The following is a 16,610-nucleotide window of genomic DNA, read 5'->3' as shown; positions in this document are numbered from 1 at the left end:
GTTGATATTCTATTGAGGATACTTATTCGTACTTTTCCAGTTCCTCACCATCAGTATATTGGCCTCTTCTGGTGATCCATTAAGCTTGATGTATATCTTACAATTTCTGGTCCATGTACTCTGTATTTTTTTCATTCTTCTCAGGTGACATGGTTTCTATGCAATGTCCACGTTGGTCTTTGCAAATGTTCATTTATGTATGTAGATGTCTGTGCCTTTGAGCAACTTACCCTGTTTTAGAAGTGCAATTTTGTGCTTCCTGTTGACAAATTTCAGAATGACTGCTGGCTTGTCGTTACTGTTTCGTCTGGGTAGTGGATGACAGGCTTTACCTGGTTGGAGTCCATAGTTATTCCTTTTGTTTGCAGAAATGCAGCTACTTGTTGCTCATCTGAACTTGCATCTTGCTCACAGCCATCGCTGCCTGCCGTCACTGCCCTTGCATAAGATATTGGTTTAATTGCTATTCCAGTGATGACAATGTCATTTATTCTTGTTTATTGCTCAAGGTCTGCAACCCAACTTTCCAGGTGGGCAAGCCGCTTGTCCTTCTCAGCATTGAGAATCATTACCTCTTCCACCAGTGCAAATATGTTTTTCTGCTGCATCCTCACAGCAGAAACGTCTTCCGAAAGGAAGTCAAGTGACTTTTTCATGTCCTCGACCTCCTCCGTGGACATGGTCAGGTTTTTTTTCAGCCCCATATTGCTTACGTTGGTCCGAACGATCTCTGACAGCTCAATCTGCTGTTCCCCGGTAGATCAGCTGTTAGCTGTCATCTAGCAAACTCGCCGTTTCACGATCTGCTTAGATCGGTTAAGTTTGCTTGTATTTTCTTTCTTTCTTGAAATCCTTGGTTTTGTTAATTCCTCTCCACGATCGTTTCTTTCACTCTTGAAAGCCTTGGTGGAGTTAGACAAGTTGGAACCAAGGTTTAATAATCACTGGCAAAAATACAACAACACAAATCCTCGCTGCGACGCAGCGGAACAAAGTAGCAAAATTAACAGCACAGGAATGGCTCGTCTGTGGCAACAAAATAACAACATAAACTGCACAGGAATGGACCGTCTATGGCAAGAAATTAGCAGCAAAAACTGGAAAAAGGATCACGACTTGCTGCTGTTTGGAGGCGTTAGCTGAGAGGCGTTAGTAGCTGCGAGGCGTTAGTAGCTGCCAATAATATGAATAATATGATATATATAATAATATTATAGAAATATTATCAGGACAAGATACATTATGCAAATGTACTCTAATTAATTTTATGCACTTTGCTTTCTTCTACAGAACCTGCAAAAATGGTACCTAAGCCTGAGGATGCTTCTGACAACAGCAAATATCAAAATTACCAACACCACAGCTACACCCCTTATACTTTTGCAGACATGGATTTAGAGATGGCAAAGTATCGTCTCCCTCAGCCTACCTCTGGAAGACCCTCACCCCGACACTAGAAGAATGGATGGATGTGTGTCTGTATGTGAGTGAGTGTTTGTGTTTGTATATGTATGTATATATGTATGTATATATGTATGTATATATATATATATATATATATATATATATATATATATATATATATATATATATATATATATATATATATATATGTGTGTATATATGTATATATATATATATATATATGTGTGTATATATATGTATATATATGTATATATATATATATATATATATATATATATATATATATATATATATATATGTATGTATATATATGTGTATATATATGTATATATATATGTATGTGTATATATATGTACACAATCAATATATATATATATATATATACATATATATATATATATATACACGCATGCGCGTGTGTGTGTGTGTGTGTGAATGTGTATGTGTGTGCGGGCGTGCGTGTGTGTGTGTGTGTGTGTGTGTGTGTGTGTGTGTGTGTGTGTGTGTGTGTGTGTGTGTGTGTGTGTGTGTGTGTGTGTGTGTGTGTGTGTGTGTGTGTGTGTGTGTGTGTGTGTGTGTGTGTGTGTGTGTGTGTGTGTGTGTGTGTGTGTGTGAACACAGTGTGAACTCGCTATGATGCGGTTCACCTTTCACGGCCTCGTTTCACGGATGTTTTTTGGGGGTGTCAATGTATCATGCTTTTATTCATTTACAGTAATCCCTTTTTTTATTGCAAGAGATGCATTCCAGAACCATCCACGAAATACAAACGATATATTTACTTACGTATTTATACACTATATTAAGGCCTCCCCCATGCTTTTATGCAACAAAAATCCTTTCCCATTCCTTTAATAACATTGCCACACTGCTCTGTGCATGTTGTGTACCTTTACAGTCAATAAAAGAACAAACATACTATTGTCACGCCCCGCAGGTTGCTATTTTTGCTTAATTTTGGATTTGAAAAGTTAAATGTGACAAGCATTTAGAACAGGCATGTCAAACTCAGTTTGGCTCTCGGGCCGGATCCAGACTTTCTGTTCTCAGGTGGGCCGGATCAGTAAAAGAATGTCAACTCCAAATATTTTGCTTTGTTTTTCAGTACTATGCTTTATCATTCAGCCTACATTTGTAGCCTACCCTACATATTATAATCACGGATGACAAGGAATCTTTTCTAAGCACAACACATTTTTTTTCACAAACAATGAAAAAAAATGATTTCATGGTTCACTGGTTTATTTTAACAATGAAGTGAATGCAGTTTTACACCTGAACCAACTCACCACACTTAACAAACTCAAGTGGGAGCTATGAAAGAAATATTCTCGCCTTAATTGTCGTACTGCTTTGAAATAAATTAAAAAAGAAATACAAAATAAAAGTTATAGCAGTGCATGCTTATACTACATCCGATCAAACTACTAGGCTGGGCCTACTGAAGCTGAGAATATACTGCACAATATTAACTGTCTTTAATATGAAACCAGATTAATCTTATTTTTAATGATCTGTATTAATGAGTGCAAACAAATTTCGTGTCATCACACTTTTTTTCTCTTTCACTGCACTCCTGCTGTCTACTTGCTGCTGCTGGCTCCTGAAACTTGGGATCTTTTTGCCTTCACAAGTGTATCAATATTGGGTGTTAAATCCTGAGTAGCAGCACATTTAACAATATCATTCAAGTGTTTATTTGTTAACCTTGAGTGCTGCTTTGTTTTATTATTGTTCATTACGTTGAAAACCTGTTCACAAAGATAAGTAGTCCCAAACATGGATAGAACGTTTACAGCCATGGCTGTTAATTCGGGGTAACCTGGCACGAGATATTGATAAAACGTATCCAATCCCACGGACCCAAATTTATCCTTCATAGCGGAATCGCACTACAAGTCAATAAGCTCGAGTTGAATGTCAGCTGGCATATCAGAAGGCTTCACTGTAAATGGCAAGCGAAAAAAGCCAAATTTGTTCTCAAGTTCACTGAATACCTGAAACCTCTCAAACTCTCGCAGAAAATCTGTTATGTTGTCTTTATATTTTTTCAAATCATTATCGGGATGGTCCGGTGCCTCCGGACGAACAGCTGTGAGACAAGAGAAATGCACAGAGTAACTTCTGTGAATAAATAATGCTCAGTCCATTTTTCCTTGAAAACTCTGCACTCCGTGTCCACTTTTCTTTTTTTTTTTTTTTTTTGACAGTGCCATTTTGGGAAGGGTGTGTTGACCGATAACTTGTGGTGAATTGTGAAGCAAGATTGACGGTTTGGTTTTTGTACTAACTCGTGTCAATGCCGCTGGACGTGAGCTCTTTTACACATTTACTGCCCTCCCATGGCCGGAGGGAGCACTTGGTTTGTATTTATTTGAAAAAATCATAAGGTTTGATAGAAATGAGCTAGAGACTCGCTTCTTTTTTTGACATACTCAGAAATTTATGCCGGGCCGGATTAAATGATCCAATGGGCCGGATCCGGCCCGCGGGCCGTATGTTTGACATGCCTGATTTAGAAGAAAGGGAACCATTTGGGGATGGTAGAGGGCTCTTAATTGAAAAACCTCTGGGCATTGGAGCGCGCTTCTATCACAGATCATATTTATTCTGCATTTTACATTGTAAAAATTACATTTAATCAGTCTAACAAATAATTAGAAGGAAGGGAATGGTTTGGGGGCTGCAAGGGGATTGTAATGAAGGTATAAATTACCTAAATAAAATACCTTAAAAAATATAATAGTCAATCTCAACTTCACGGATTTTGCCTATCTTGGGTTGTTATTGGAACGTCTGCCCCGCGAAACATGAGGGTTCCCTCCACACAATATGTATAATTTTAATGGGATACATAACTCATTTTGCCATTTTCAGTCGTCATTTTTTTTATTTTGCTGGAATTAATTTGATTACTTTCATTTCATTTTCATGCACAATTACCACCTTTAAAAAAAGCTTTTTTTTTGCCACTTGCTGTCAACTGAAAATGGCGTCACGTGTGCTCAGGGGTCAGGTAATAACCAAACATGGCTCAAGTTACGTTTGCAAACTGAGCCGTGATTGCCAAACTGTGTTTATAATGGTATTAATTGTACATGAAAAGTAACTAAGTTATAAAATTCATGAGACAAAATGTTAGTTTTGCTGCTGAAAAAGGCGAAATAACTTTAGTATCCCTTTAAGCTTGAAGAATTAACAAACAAAAAACTAAAATGCCCTATTAACATTTGTCTTGAATATAAAGTCACATGCATTTAATAAAATCTGTTTCTGTATTTTTTTCGATTTGCTGTTACTTTGCGACAAAAATTTGTCTCAATGAAGAAAAATGTCTCTTACATATGACTAGAAAGAATTTAGATCACCCTTGTTTCTTCAGTTTAATGTTCATTTTGAAAGCATTGTACAACTAATGGTACATGTGTTTGGACCAATATAACATTGAAAACAAAAACAGTCTATGAGAGTTGAGTTTGAAATGATCGAAACATGTTCCAAAGGTTTTTTGGTAATGGCCAAAATCATTAAGTTTTTACATAAATATCTTGGCATTGTAGGCTACTGTAAAAAATGGTTCCTTTAGGCATTTCATGTTTTCTTTTGCGGTGGTCACTTGATGTTCTTTTAGTGGTGCCAGACAATAAAATGAACAAGAATCTGACGAAAACATGGTGGTATCGTTCCATTTTTTTTCTCAATTGTTTTCTGAAAGCATGGCTCGTACTCCCAGAACTATAGACACAAATGGAAAAAAAAAGTTCTCAGTTCTCCTGCAAAATTTACTTGTAATTTGTTTTCAAATTACGCACACAAAACATCATATGTATAAACATTTATAAGAACCAGACCGCTGATGTGCCCCATGTAAAACACTATAATGAATGGGAAAAAAGTCTTCATGGATCATGGCTTAAGTCTTTTTTTGTTACACTTATTACAGACAGTTCATACAGTGGGGGAAATAAGTATTTGACCCCTTGCTGATTTTGCAGGTTTGCCCACTTGCAAAGAATGCAACGATCTATAATTTTAATCATATGTACATTCTAACAGTGAAAGACGGAATCCCAAAGAAAATTCCAGAAAATCACATCATATGAATTTATAAAAATTGATAACCGTCTGATGAGGAAAAACAAGTATTTGAACCCCTGGACAAACAGCATGTTAATATTTTGTAGAAAACCCATTATTGGCCAGCACAGATGTCAAACGGTTTTTATAGTTGGTGACAAGCTTTGTGCACATTTCGGCAGGGATGTTGGCCCACTCCTCCCTGCAGACAGCCTCCAAATCATTCAGGTTCCGAGGTTGTCGCCTGGCAACTCGAATTTTAAGCTCCCTCCAAAGATTTTCAATTGGATTCAGGTCTGGAGACTGGCTAGGCCACTCCAGAACCTTGATGTGCTTCTTCTTCAGCCACTCTTTTGTTGCTTTGGCGGTGTGCTTAGGATCGTTGTCGTGCTGAAACACCCATCCTCGACCCATCTTGAGCTTTCTCACTGAGGGAAGGATATGTTGGTCCAGAATTCTACGATACATGGCCCCGTCCATCCTCCCCTCAATACGATGGAGTTGTCCCGTCCCCTTGGCTGAAAAGCACCCCCAAAGCATGATGTTGCCACCACCATGCTTGACGGTCTGGATGGTGTTCTTTGGGTTGTACTCGGTGTTCTTTGCCCTCCAAACACGACAAATTGAGTTGAGGCCAAAAAGTTCTATTATGGTCTCATCTGACCACATCACCTTATTCCAGGCCTCTTCTGAGTCGTCCAGGTGCTGAATGGCAAACTTCATGCGGGCCTGTACATGTTTCTTCTTGAGCAGGGGGACCTTGCGTGCGTGGCAGGATTTCAATCCATGACGGCGTAGTGTGTTACCAACCGTTTCTTTTGCAACTGTGGTCCCAGCTGCCTTCAGTTGATTCATCAGTTCCCCCCTTGTGGTTTTGGGATGATTCCTCACCATTCGCATGATCAGGGAGACCCCACGAGGTGAGATCTTGTGTGGAGGCCCAGACCGAGGGAGGTTGGCGGTGGTGTGGTGCTTCTTCCATTTCCTGATAACTGCACCGACAGTTGATCTTTTCTCTCCAAGTTGCTTTCCGATTCTCTTGTAGCTTATCCCAGCCTTGTGCAGATCAACAATCCAGTATCCAGACCTGAATCCAATTGAAAATCTTTGGAGGGAGCTTAAAATTCAAGTTGCCAGGCGACAACCTCGGAACCTGAATGATTTGGAGGCTGTCTGCAGGGAGGAGTGGGCCAACATCCCTGCCGAAATGTGCACAAAGCTTGTCACCAACTATAAAAACCGTTTGACATCTGTGCTGGCCAATAATGGCTTTTCTACAAAATATTAACATGCTGTTTGTCCAGGGGTTCAAATACTTGTTTTTCCTCATCAGACGGTTATCAATTTTTATAAATTCATATGATGTGAATTTCTGGAATTTTTTGGGGGATTCTGTCTCTCACTGTTAGAATGTACATATGATTAAAATAGTAGATCGTTGCATTCTTTGTAAGTGGGCAAACCTGCAAAATCAGCAAGGGGTCAAATACTTATTTCCCCCACTGTACATACACGAGGGTGTGTTGTAAAATATTTTAGAAAATTCTTGTTATATTCTGAACACACAAATACATGTTAATATTTGCTCCAAAACAGAATAATTTAGAATGCCTTTATTGTTGTTGTACTATCACTCATTGGTGTCATCACTCACCTGGAAAAGCCCAAGTCCCATGTTAGTCTGGTCTTTGTGAACTTTTCAAGTGCATTTAACACCCTGCAACCACATCTCTCATGAGAAGTAAGGTGCTCCAGTGAACACCAACCCTCACCTCGTCTTTCGGGTTGTCTCCTTCCTCTTAGGAAGGGAGCAGAGGGTCAGGGGTAAATGGTAATCTCAGCTCAGTCAAGGCAATATCCACAGGTTCATCCCACGGTCATTTCTCCACTTCTCTTCACTCTGTACACTAATTGCAGGAGCACCACCCTCTCAATAACACACATCAAATACTCTGACATTGTTATCATAGACTCCACTAACACAGATGGACTTCTACAGGCTGAACTGGACACTTTTTCACTGTGGTCCATTGTCTGGATTCACATAGATGGAACTTTGGAGTATTTGATGAGTTGCTTTGCATCTAGGGTCACACAAGGTTGTATTTCCAATATTAGCAGCAACAGGTTGTGCTCTCGGGTCCAAGCTGACAGTCTCTCAACCGCATCCCTGTAGGCAGACTCGTCTCTTCCACTCTGAGATGAGCCCGACTACACCATCAATAAATTTGATATCATGGGCAAATTTGATGATGGTGTACAGTGCTTGTGGGTAGCCAGTGCTGATTGTTATGGTGTGGGAGTGGTGAGGCCCAAATTTGACAGTTTGTAGGCATTCTGTTTGGAAGTCTTTTATCCATCTGCAGATAGTGATAAGCTGGCCAAGGAGGATCAGTTTGTTGGTGAGGATTTTCGGGATATTGGTGTTGAATGCTGAACTGTCATCGATGAATAGCATTCTTATGAAGAGCTTACCTGTTGCATTTTATGCTAAAGCTCTGATTGCCAATTGTAACACCATGTGGCAGGTGTTTGTCCATGTGATGAGTCCGTGTGCAGGATAGGGCAATTCACTTTATAATTTTGAAAGACTGTTTTCTTTGTGAAAATGAGATTTTCTTCCTGAAATACTATGTGCCAAATGCAGTGAATTCTGTGTAGTGTTTTGAAAAATGTGTGTTTCAGGACTGCATTTTGAGTGTAAAGCACAAATAGTGCTAGTTTACCAGAATTGGCTGAGGGGTTTGGTGCATGTTACATGTTGTGATAATTGTGTCTCCAGTGCAAGTCAAGTCAGTCAAGTAAAGTTTATTTATATAGCCCTAAATCACAAGCAGTCTCAAAGGGCTTCACATAAACAAAACAAATCGACAATTATTCTCAAAGCATCCCCTGATCTTAAGCTCCCAAGAGGGCAAGGAAAAACTCAAAAAAAACCTACTAGGGGAAAAATGAAAAACCTTGAGAAGGGACCACAGATGGGAGGATCCCCCTTTCAGGATCACCAGGCTGCAATGGATGCAGAGAGGGCACATCAAATGTGTTCGGCCACCCGCTGACGGAGGGGGGATACCGTGGTTTTCGGCCATCCGCGGACGAGGGGTGGTGCTAACGGTGTGTTCGGCCATCCGCGGACGGGGGTGGGGGGGCGCGGCAATGACATACCAGCTCTGCCAAACCCCCTGAAGCCGACTCACCGAACCCCTGGGGTTCGATCGGACCCAGGTTAAGAACCACTGCTCTAGACTCTGCAGACATTTTTTTGGCCCTCGGGGTCAGTAAGAGACTAGCATTTTGTGAGCGGAGGTTACGAGACGGAACCTAAGGAATGTAAGGAACAACTATGTAGGTCGACGAGATATGAAGGCGCTAAACCATGCAATGATTTATAGGTTAATAGAAGAACCTTGAAGTCACATCTTTAATGGACCGGGAGCCAATGTAAGTTGGCTAATATTGGGGTAATGTGATCAAATTTTCCTGTCCGTGAGAGCAGCCTTGCCGCAGCATTTTGTACTAACTGTAGACTTTTGATACTGGATTTAGGAAGACCAGAGAATAATGCGTTACAGTAGTCCAGGCGCGACGTAATAAACGCATGTATAATAGTTTCCGCATCCCCGGTGGAGAGGATCGGACGAATCTTAGCAATATTACGACGATGAAAAAATGCAATTCTAGTTATGTTCTTAATGTGCTTTTGAAAGGAGAGCATTTGGTCAAATACTATTACCCCAAGATTAGTTACAGTATCGCTCCGAGTGATAGTACGATTATCAATAGTTATAGTGGTTTCCTTAAATCAATGGTGATAACGTGCTGGACCAATTAGCAACATCTCAGTTTTATCTGGGTTAAGACAAAGGAAATTAAGAGACATCCATTGCTCAATCTCCGCTACGCACGCCTCAAGATTACAACAGTCCCGCGGATCTGTCATCGATAACGGCATATATAATTGTCATCCGCGTAACATTGAAAACTAATATTTACGTATTGTGTCCCCAAGCGTAATCACTCAGTGGATCATCTGTGTGTGGTGAAATTTGTCCTCTGCATTTAACCCATCCCCGTGTGATTTTGATCCATCCCCTGAGGGAGAGGGGAGCAGTGAGCAGCAGCGGTGCCACGCTCGGGAATCATTTGGTGATCTAACCCCCCAATTCCAATATTGATCTCATCCTAAATGGATTCAATCTTTCGAGCGAAAAAATTCATGAACTCAAGTGGAAGGAGCTATCGGAGGTCGGCTGGCGTAGTGTTAGCTTTGCCACTGTATCAAATAAGTATTTAGGATTGTTTTTATTGAGATTAATAACTTGCGAGAAATAATTAGTTAAGGCTAAGATAAGCGCATCTTTATATTTCAGGAGGCTGTCATGCCATGCCTGATGGAAAACCTCAAGTTATCCGTCTATAGCGGATAATTGGTTCCACCCACTATAGGTGAAAATCCGTGATGTAGATATATATATTTGTCACGTCTCGTCCCCAACTGCTCCACTATGTGTCTGTTGTCTTGGTTTCTGTCTGTGTGCTCGCCCCTCCCCTCCTGTGTGCCCATGATCAGTGTGATTGTTCCCACCTGCCTCTCGTTACCTGTCGTGTATAAAAGTCCTGTCTGCCCCTCACTCCCGGTCGGATCATTGGTATTGGTTGCTGCTGGTTTTGGTTTTGGTTTTGGTTGCTGTCGTTCGGTGTTGTCGTCCTGTCTTGGTGCCGTCATGTCCTGCTGTCTTCTTGTTCCACTTCCCGGTCAGTCAGTCAAGTTATTGTTTAAGTCATGTCAGTTTACCGAGTCTGTATTTTGAGTTGCTTCAATAAACCCTGGTCCAAGCTGCACTTGGTCGTCCTGCTCCATGCTACACTCGAACCGTGACAGAATGATCCGACCATCACAACGACCAGCGCTTGGACCCCCCCTCCACCACCAGCTCCCGCTGCGACGCCCGATCGTCGTCCGAGCTTGTTCCAGCGCCATGGGCTTGCAGCTGCCATCGGATCTTGCTCCAGCGACGCCGGACTCACGGCCGCCATCGGAATTCCCCCCCGGCGCCATCAGCTCCGCGACCGTCATCGGACTTTGCTCCCGCGACGCCGGACCCGCGGCCGCCATCGGAGTTCCTCCCGGCACCATCGCCTCTGCGACCGTCGTCGGACTTCGCTGCCGCGACGCCGGACCCGCGGCCGCCATCGGAGTGCCTCCCGGCGTCATCAGACTCACGGCCGCCATCGGGCTCCACCCCAGCGTCGCAGGACCCGCGAACGTCGCCAGACATCCAAGCCAGCTGCGTCGGACCCGCGATCGTCCCTGGCTCCACTCCCACTGCTGCGGCGCGTGATGGCTCTTGCCGCCGCGCAGAGCCCCGCCTTCCGAATGTCGCCGATCACTGTACGGACTTTGTGAGTGGCCGCCGATCGCGGTACAGACTTCCCAAGTCGCCGCCCCAGTGCGGTTGTGTTTCCCCGAGTTTCCGCGGAGTGCGGTTCTGTTTCCCCAAGTCGCCGCCCGTGTGCGGTTGTGTTCCCCAAGTCGCTGCCCGAGCGCGGTTCTGTCCCCGAAGTCGCCGCCCGAGTGCGGTTCTGTCCCCGAAGTCGCCGCCCGAGTGCGGTTCTGTTCCCCAAGTCACCGCCAGAGTGCGGCTCTGTCCCCTAGGTCGCCGCCGGAGTGCGGCTCTGTCCCCTAAGTCGCCGCCCGAGTGCGGTTCTGTCCCCCAAGTCACCGCCAGAGTGCGGCTCTGTCCCCTAGGTCGCCGCCGGAGTGCGGTTCGGTCCCCTAGGTCACCGCCAGAGTGCGGATCTGTCCCCGCAGTCGCCGCCCGAGTGTGGTTCTGTCCCCGCAGTCGCCGCCCGAGTGCTGATCTGTCCCCGCAGTCGCCGCCCGAGTGCGGATCTGTCCCCGCAGTCGCCGCCCGAGTGCGGTTCTGTCCCCGAAGTCGCCGCCCGAGTGCGGTTCTGTCCCCCAAGTCGCCGCCCGAGTGCGGTGCGGTTCGGTTCCCCAAGTCGCCGCCCGAGTGCGGTTCGGTTCCCCAAGTCGACGGTTCGGTTCCCCAAGTCGCCGCCCGAGTGCGGTGCGGTTCGGTTCCCCAAGTCGCCGCCCGAGTGCGGTTCGGTTCCCCAAGTCGCCGCCCGAGTGCGGTGCGGTTCGGTTCCCCAAGTCGCCGCCCGAGTGCGGTGCGGTTTGGTTCCCCTAGTTTTTTTTTTTTTTGGGACGTCGGGAGACGTCCCTTGTGGGGGGGGTTCTGTCACGTCTCGTCCCCAACTGCTCCACTATGTGTCTGTTGTCTTGGTTTCTGTCTGTGTGCTCGCCCCTCCCCTCCTGTGTGCCCATGATCAGTGTGATTGTTCCCACCTGCCTCTCGTTACCTGTCGTGTATAAAAGTCCTGTCTGCCCCTCACTCCCTGTCGGATCATTGGTATTGGTTGCTGCTGGTTTTGGTTTTGGTTTTGGTTGCTGTCGTTCGGGGTTGTCGTACTGTCTTGATGCCGTCATGTCCTGCTGTCTTCTTGTTTCACGTCCCGGTCAGACAAGTTATTGTTTGTTAAGTCATGTCAGTTTGCCTTTTGAGTTGCTTCAATAAACCCTGGTCCAAGCTGCACTTGGTCGTCCTGCTCCATGCTCCACAACCGATCCTGACAATATTATATATAATATTGTTACAATATCCACAAAAGACTTTTATGAACTTTTATTGATTTTTCAAACACTGCATTGTACTTTTCAAATATTTTTTGTATTTTTAAACACATTTTTAAACATTTTAAAGTCAAACTGATTTTCAGAAATATTCTTACTTAATTAAATAAATAAGAAAATAAATAAGAGTAAACATATTGTTACAATATCCACACAAGACTTTTAGGAACTTATAGACTTTTTTTAAACACTTTTTTTGTATTTTTAAACACTTTTGTAAACATTTTAAAGTCAAACTGACTTTAAGAAACATTCTTATTTATTTCAGTAAATAAGAAGATAAATAAGAATAAATATATTGCTACAATGTCCGCACAAGACTTTTTATAAACCTTTTAAGAAGTGTAAACATGTCAGGCTCCTCTCTGCTCTTGCGTGCAGCCGGCTGATGCAGCCCAGCGTGAGGGCATCCGGACAAGACTTTTATAATTTTATTTTTAAACACTCTATTGTACTTTTTAAAAATACGTTATTGTATTTTAAACACTTTACCACCTCCGTAACATTAATCGCCTCCGTCCATCACTCACTCCACACAGCGCTGCTATCGTGGTCCACTCTCTTGTCACCTCCCGTCTGGGTTATTGCAACTCCATCCTTGTCGGTCTCCCCCACAAACTCGCATCGTCACAGGAACGCCTGTCCACCATCACATCACTCCCGTTCTACACCAACTCCTCTGGCTCCCCATAAAACAGCGCATTGACTATAAAATTCTCCTCCACACATTCAAGGCCATCCATAACCTCACCCCTCCATACCTGTCAGACCTCCTCCACATAAACATTCCCACCCGGTCTCTCAGGTCTGCCTCCACGATCACCCTCACTGTCCCCCCATTTTGTCTGTCAACTATGGGGGCCAGAGCCTTAAGTTGCTCTGCCCCTCACCTCTGGAATTCCCTCACCCCAGACATCAGAAACATTGACTCCTTCCACCTGTTCACATCCCACCTCAAAACCCACCTGTTTAGGCAGGCATATGTCTGAATTTATCACTCTGCCGCAGATGTTCTTTGCTTATAGACTCTTCTTTTTCTTTTAATTGTGATTGCTATTTTATGTGTGTACGGCTACATTGAGTGTCTCGAAAGGCGCCATATAAATAAAATGTATTATTATTATTATTATTTACTTACATTTTAAAGTGTAAACGTGTCTCGGCTCCGCTCTGCTCTTGCTGTGCTGGCCGGCTGATGCGCCCCCCCCACGGCCCAGTGAGAGGGCATCCGCACAAGACATTTATAATTTAATTTTAAACATCCATCCATCCATCCATCCATCCATCCATCTTCTTCCGCTTATCCGGGGTCGGGTCGCGGGGGCAGCAGCTTTAGGAGGGACTCCCAGACTTCCCTCTCCCCAGCCACTTCATCCAGCTCATCCCGGGGGATCCCAAGGCGTTCCCAGGCCAGCTGAGAGACATAGTCTCTCCAGCGCGTCCTGGGTCGTCCCCGGGGTCTCCTACCGGTGGGACATGCCCGGAACACCTCCCCAGGGAGGCGTCCAGGAGGCATCCTGATAAGATGCCCGAGCCACCTCATCTGGCTCCTCTCAACGTGGAGGAGTAGCGACTCTACTCCGAGTCTCTCCCGGATGACCGAGCTTCTCACACTATCTCTAAGGGAGAGCCCGGACATCCTGCGGAGAAAACTCATTTCGGCCGCTTGTATCCGAGATCTCGTTCTTTCGGTCACGACCCATAGCTCGTGACCATAGGTGAGGGTAGGAGCGTAAATCGACCGGTAAATTGAGAGCTTTGCCTTTTGGCTCAGCTCTCTCTTCACCACAACGGACCGGTACAGGGTCCGCATTACTGCCGACGCTGCACCGATCCGCCTGTCAATCTCACGCTCCATCCTCCCCTCACTCGTGAACAAGACTCCAAGATACTTGAACTCCTCCACTTGGGGCAGGATCTCATCCCCGATCCGGAGAGGGCATTCCACCCTTTTCCGATCGAGGACCATGGACTCGGATTTGGAGGTGGTGACCCTCATCCCGACCGCTTCACACTCGGCTGCGAACCGTTCCAGCGAGAGCTGGAGATCACGGCCTGAAGAAGCCAACAGCACCACGTCATCTGCAAAAAGCAGAGACGCGATGCTGAGGTCCCCAAACCGGACCCCCTCAACGCCTCGGCTGCGCCTAGAAATTCTGTCCATAAAAATTATGAACAGAATCGGTGACAAAGGGCAGCCTTGGCGGAGTCCAACTCTCACTGGGAACGAATCCGACTTACTGCCGGAAATGCGGACCAGACTCTGGCATCGGTGATACAGGGACCGAACCGCCCTTATCAGTTGGCTCGGCACCCCGTACTCCCGAAGCACCCTCCACAGAACCTCCCGAGGGACACGGTCGAACGCCTTCTCCAAGTCCACAAAACACATGTGGACTGGTTGGGCAAACTCCCATGCACCCTCGAGGATCCTGCCGAGGGTGTAGAGCTGGTCCACTGTTCCACGGCCAGGACGAAAGCCACACTGCTCCTCCTGAATCCGAGGTTCGACCTCCCGACGGACCCTCCTCTCCAGCACCCCTGAATAGACCTTACCAGGGAGGCTGAGGAGTGTGATTCCCCTGTAATTGGAACACACCCTCCGGTCCCCCTTCTTAAAGAGGGGAACCACCACCCCAGTCTGCCAATCCAGAGGCACTGTCCCCGATGTCCACGCAACGTTGTAGAGGCGTGTCAGCCATGACAGCCCCACAACATCCAGAGCCTTTAAGAACTCTGGGCGGATCTCATCCACCCCCGGGGCCTTGCCACCGAGGAGTTTTTTAACTACCTCAGTGACTTCGACCCCAGAGATTGGAGGATCCGCCTCAGAGTCTCCAGGCCCTGCTTCCTCAATGGAAGGCGTGTAGGTGGAATTGAGGAGGTCTTCGAAGTATTCTCCCCACCGACTCACGACGTCCCGAGTCGAGGTCAGCAGCACGCCATCCAGTGTAAACAGTGTTGACGTTGCACTGCTTCCCCCTCCTGAGACGCCGGATGGTGGACCAGAATTTCCTCGAAGCCGTCCGAAAGTCATTCTCCATGGCCTCACCGAACTCCTCCCACGCCCGGGTTTTTGCCTCGGCAACCGCCGAAGCCGCGTTCCGCTTGGCCATCCGGTACCTGTCAGCTGCCTCCGGAGTCCCGCAGGCCAAAACGGCCCGATAGGACTCCTTCTTCAGCTTGATGGCATCCCTTACCGCCGGTGTCCACCAGCGGGTTCGGGGATTGCCGCCACGACAGGCACCAACGACCTTACGGCCACAGCTCCGATCGGCCGCCTCAACAATGGAGGCACGGAACATGGTCCACTCAGACTCAATGTCCCCCGCCTCCCCCGGGACGTGGGAAAAGCTCTGCCGGAGGTGGGAGTTGAAGCTCTTCCTGACAGGAGATTCTGCCAGACGTTCCCAGCAGACCCTCACAGAGCGTTTGGGTCTGCCAGGTCGGACCGGCATCTTCCCCCACCATCGGAGCCAACCCACCACCAGGTGGTGATCAGTTGACAGCTCCGCCCCTCTCTTCACCCGAGTGTCCAAAACATGCGGCCGCAAATCCGATGACACGACTACAAAGTCGATCATCGAACCGCGGCCTAGGGTGTCCTGGTGCCAAGTGCACACATGGACACCCTTATGTTTGAACATGGTGTTCATTATTGAAAATCCGTGTCGAGCACAGAAGTCCAACAATAGAACACCGCTCGGGTTCAGATCAGCGGGGCCGTTCCTCCCAATCACGCCCTTCCAGGTCTCACTGTCATTGCCCACGTGAGCATTGAAGTCACCCAGTAGAACGATAGAGTCCCCAGAAGGAGCGCTCTCCAGCACTTCCTCCAGGGACCCCAAGAAGGGTGGGTACTCTGAGCTGCTGTTTGGTGCATAGACACAAACAACAGTCAGGACCCGTCCCCCCACCCGAAGGCGGAGGGAGGCTACCCTCTCGTTCACCGGGGTGAACCCCAATGTGCAGGCGCCCAGCCGGGGGGCAATAAGTATACCCACACCTGCTCGACGCCTCTCACCGTGGGCAACTCCAGAGTGGAAGAGAGTCCAGCCCCTCTCGAGAGGGCTTGTACCGGAACCCAAACTGTGTGTGGAGGCTAGTCCGACTATATCTAGTCGGAATCTTTCTGCCTCGCACACCAGCTCGGGCTCCTTTCCAGCCAGAGAGGTGACATTCCATGTCCCAAGAGCCAGCTTCTGCAGCCGGGGATCAGACCGCCAAGGTCCCCGCCTTTGGCTGCCGCCCAGCTCACATTGCACCCGACCCCTTCGGCCCCTCCCACAGGTGGTGAGCCCATGGGAAGGGGGACCCACGTTTCCATTTCGGGCTATGCCCGGCCGGGCCCCATGGGCGAAGGCCCGGCCACCAGACGCTCGCCTTCGAGCCCCGCCTCCAGGCCTGGCTC

General features: G+C 46.6%; 1 protein-coding gene across 3 annotated transcripts in view; it reads left to right on the top strand.

Annotated features, from left to right (window-relative positions):
• Positions 1-5,095, top strand: part of ndufv3 (NADH:ubiquinone oxidoreductase subunit V3) — a 32,047-nt gene extending 26,952 nt beyond the window's left edge. For all 3 annotated transcript variants that reach the window (XM_049728443.2, XM_049728441.2, XM_049728442.2), the window contains exon 4: positions 1,291-5,095. In XM_049728443.2, the coding sequence (XP_049584400.1) occupies positions 1,291-1,457 (167 nt within the window). In that variant the 3' untranslated portion in view covers positions 1,458-5,095. The remainder of the gene's footprint in view (positions 1-1,290) is intronic.
• The last annotated feature ends 11,515 nt before the right edge of the window (positions 5,096-16,610 follow it).

This window comes from Syngnathus scovelli, chromosome 8 (genome assembly GCF_024217435.2).
Source record: "Syngnathus scovelli strain Florida chromosome 8, RoL_Ssco_1.2, whole genome shotgun sequence".
In the NCBI taxonomy this organism is placed as follows: domain Eukaryota; kingdom Metazoa; phylum Chordata; class Actinopteri; order Syngnathiformes; family Syngnathidae; genus Syngnathus; species Syngnathus scovelli.
The sequence above is the reverse complement of the archived record's forward strand: the minus strand, read 5'-3'. Positions and strand labels throughout refer to the sequence as shown.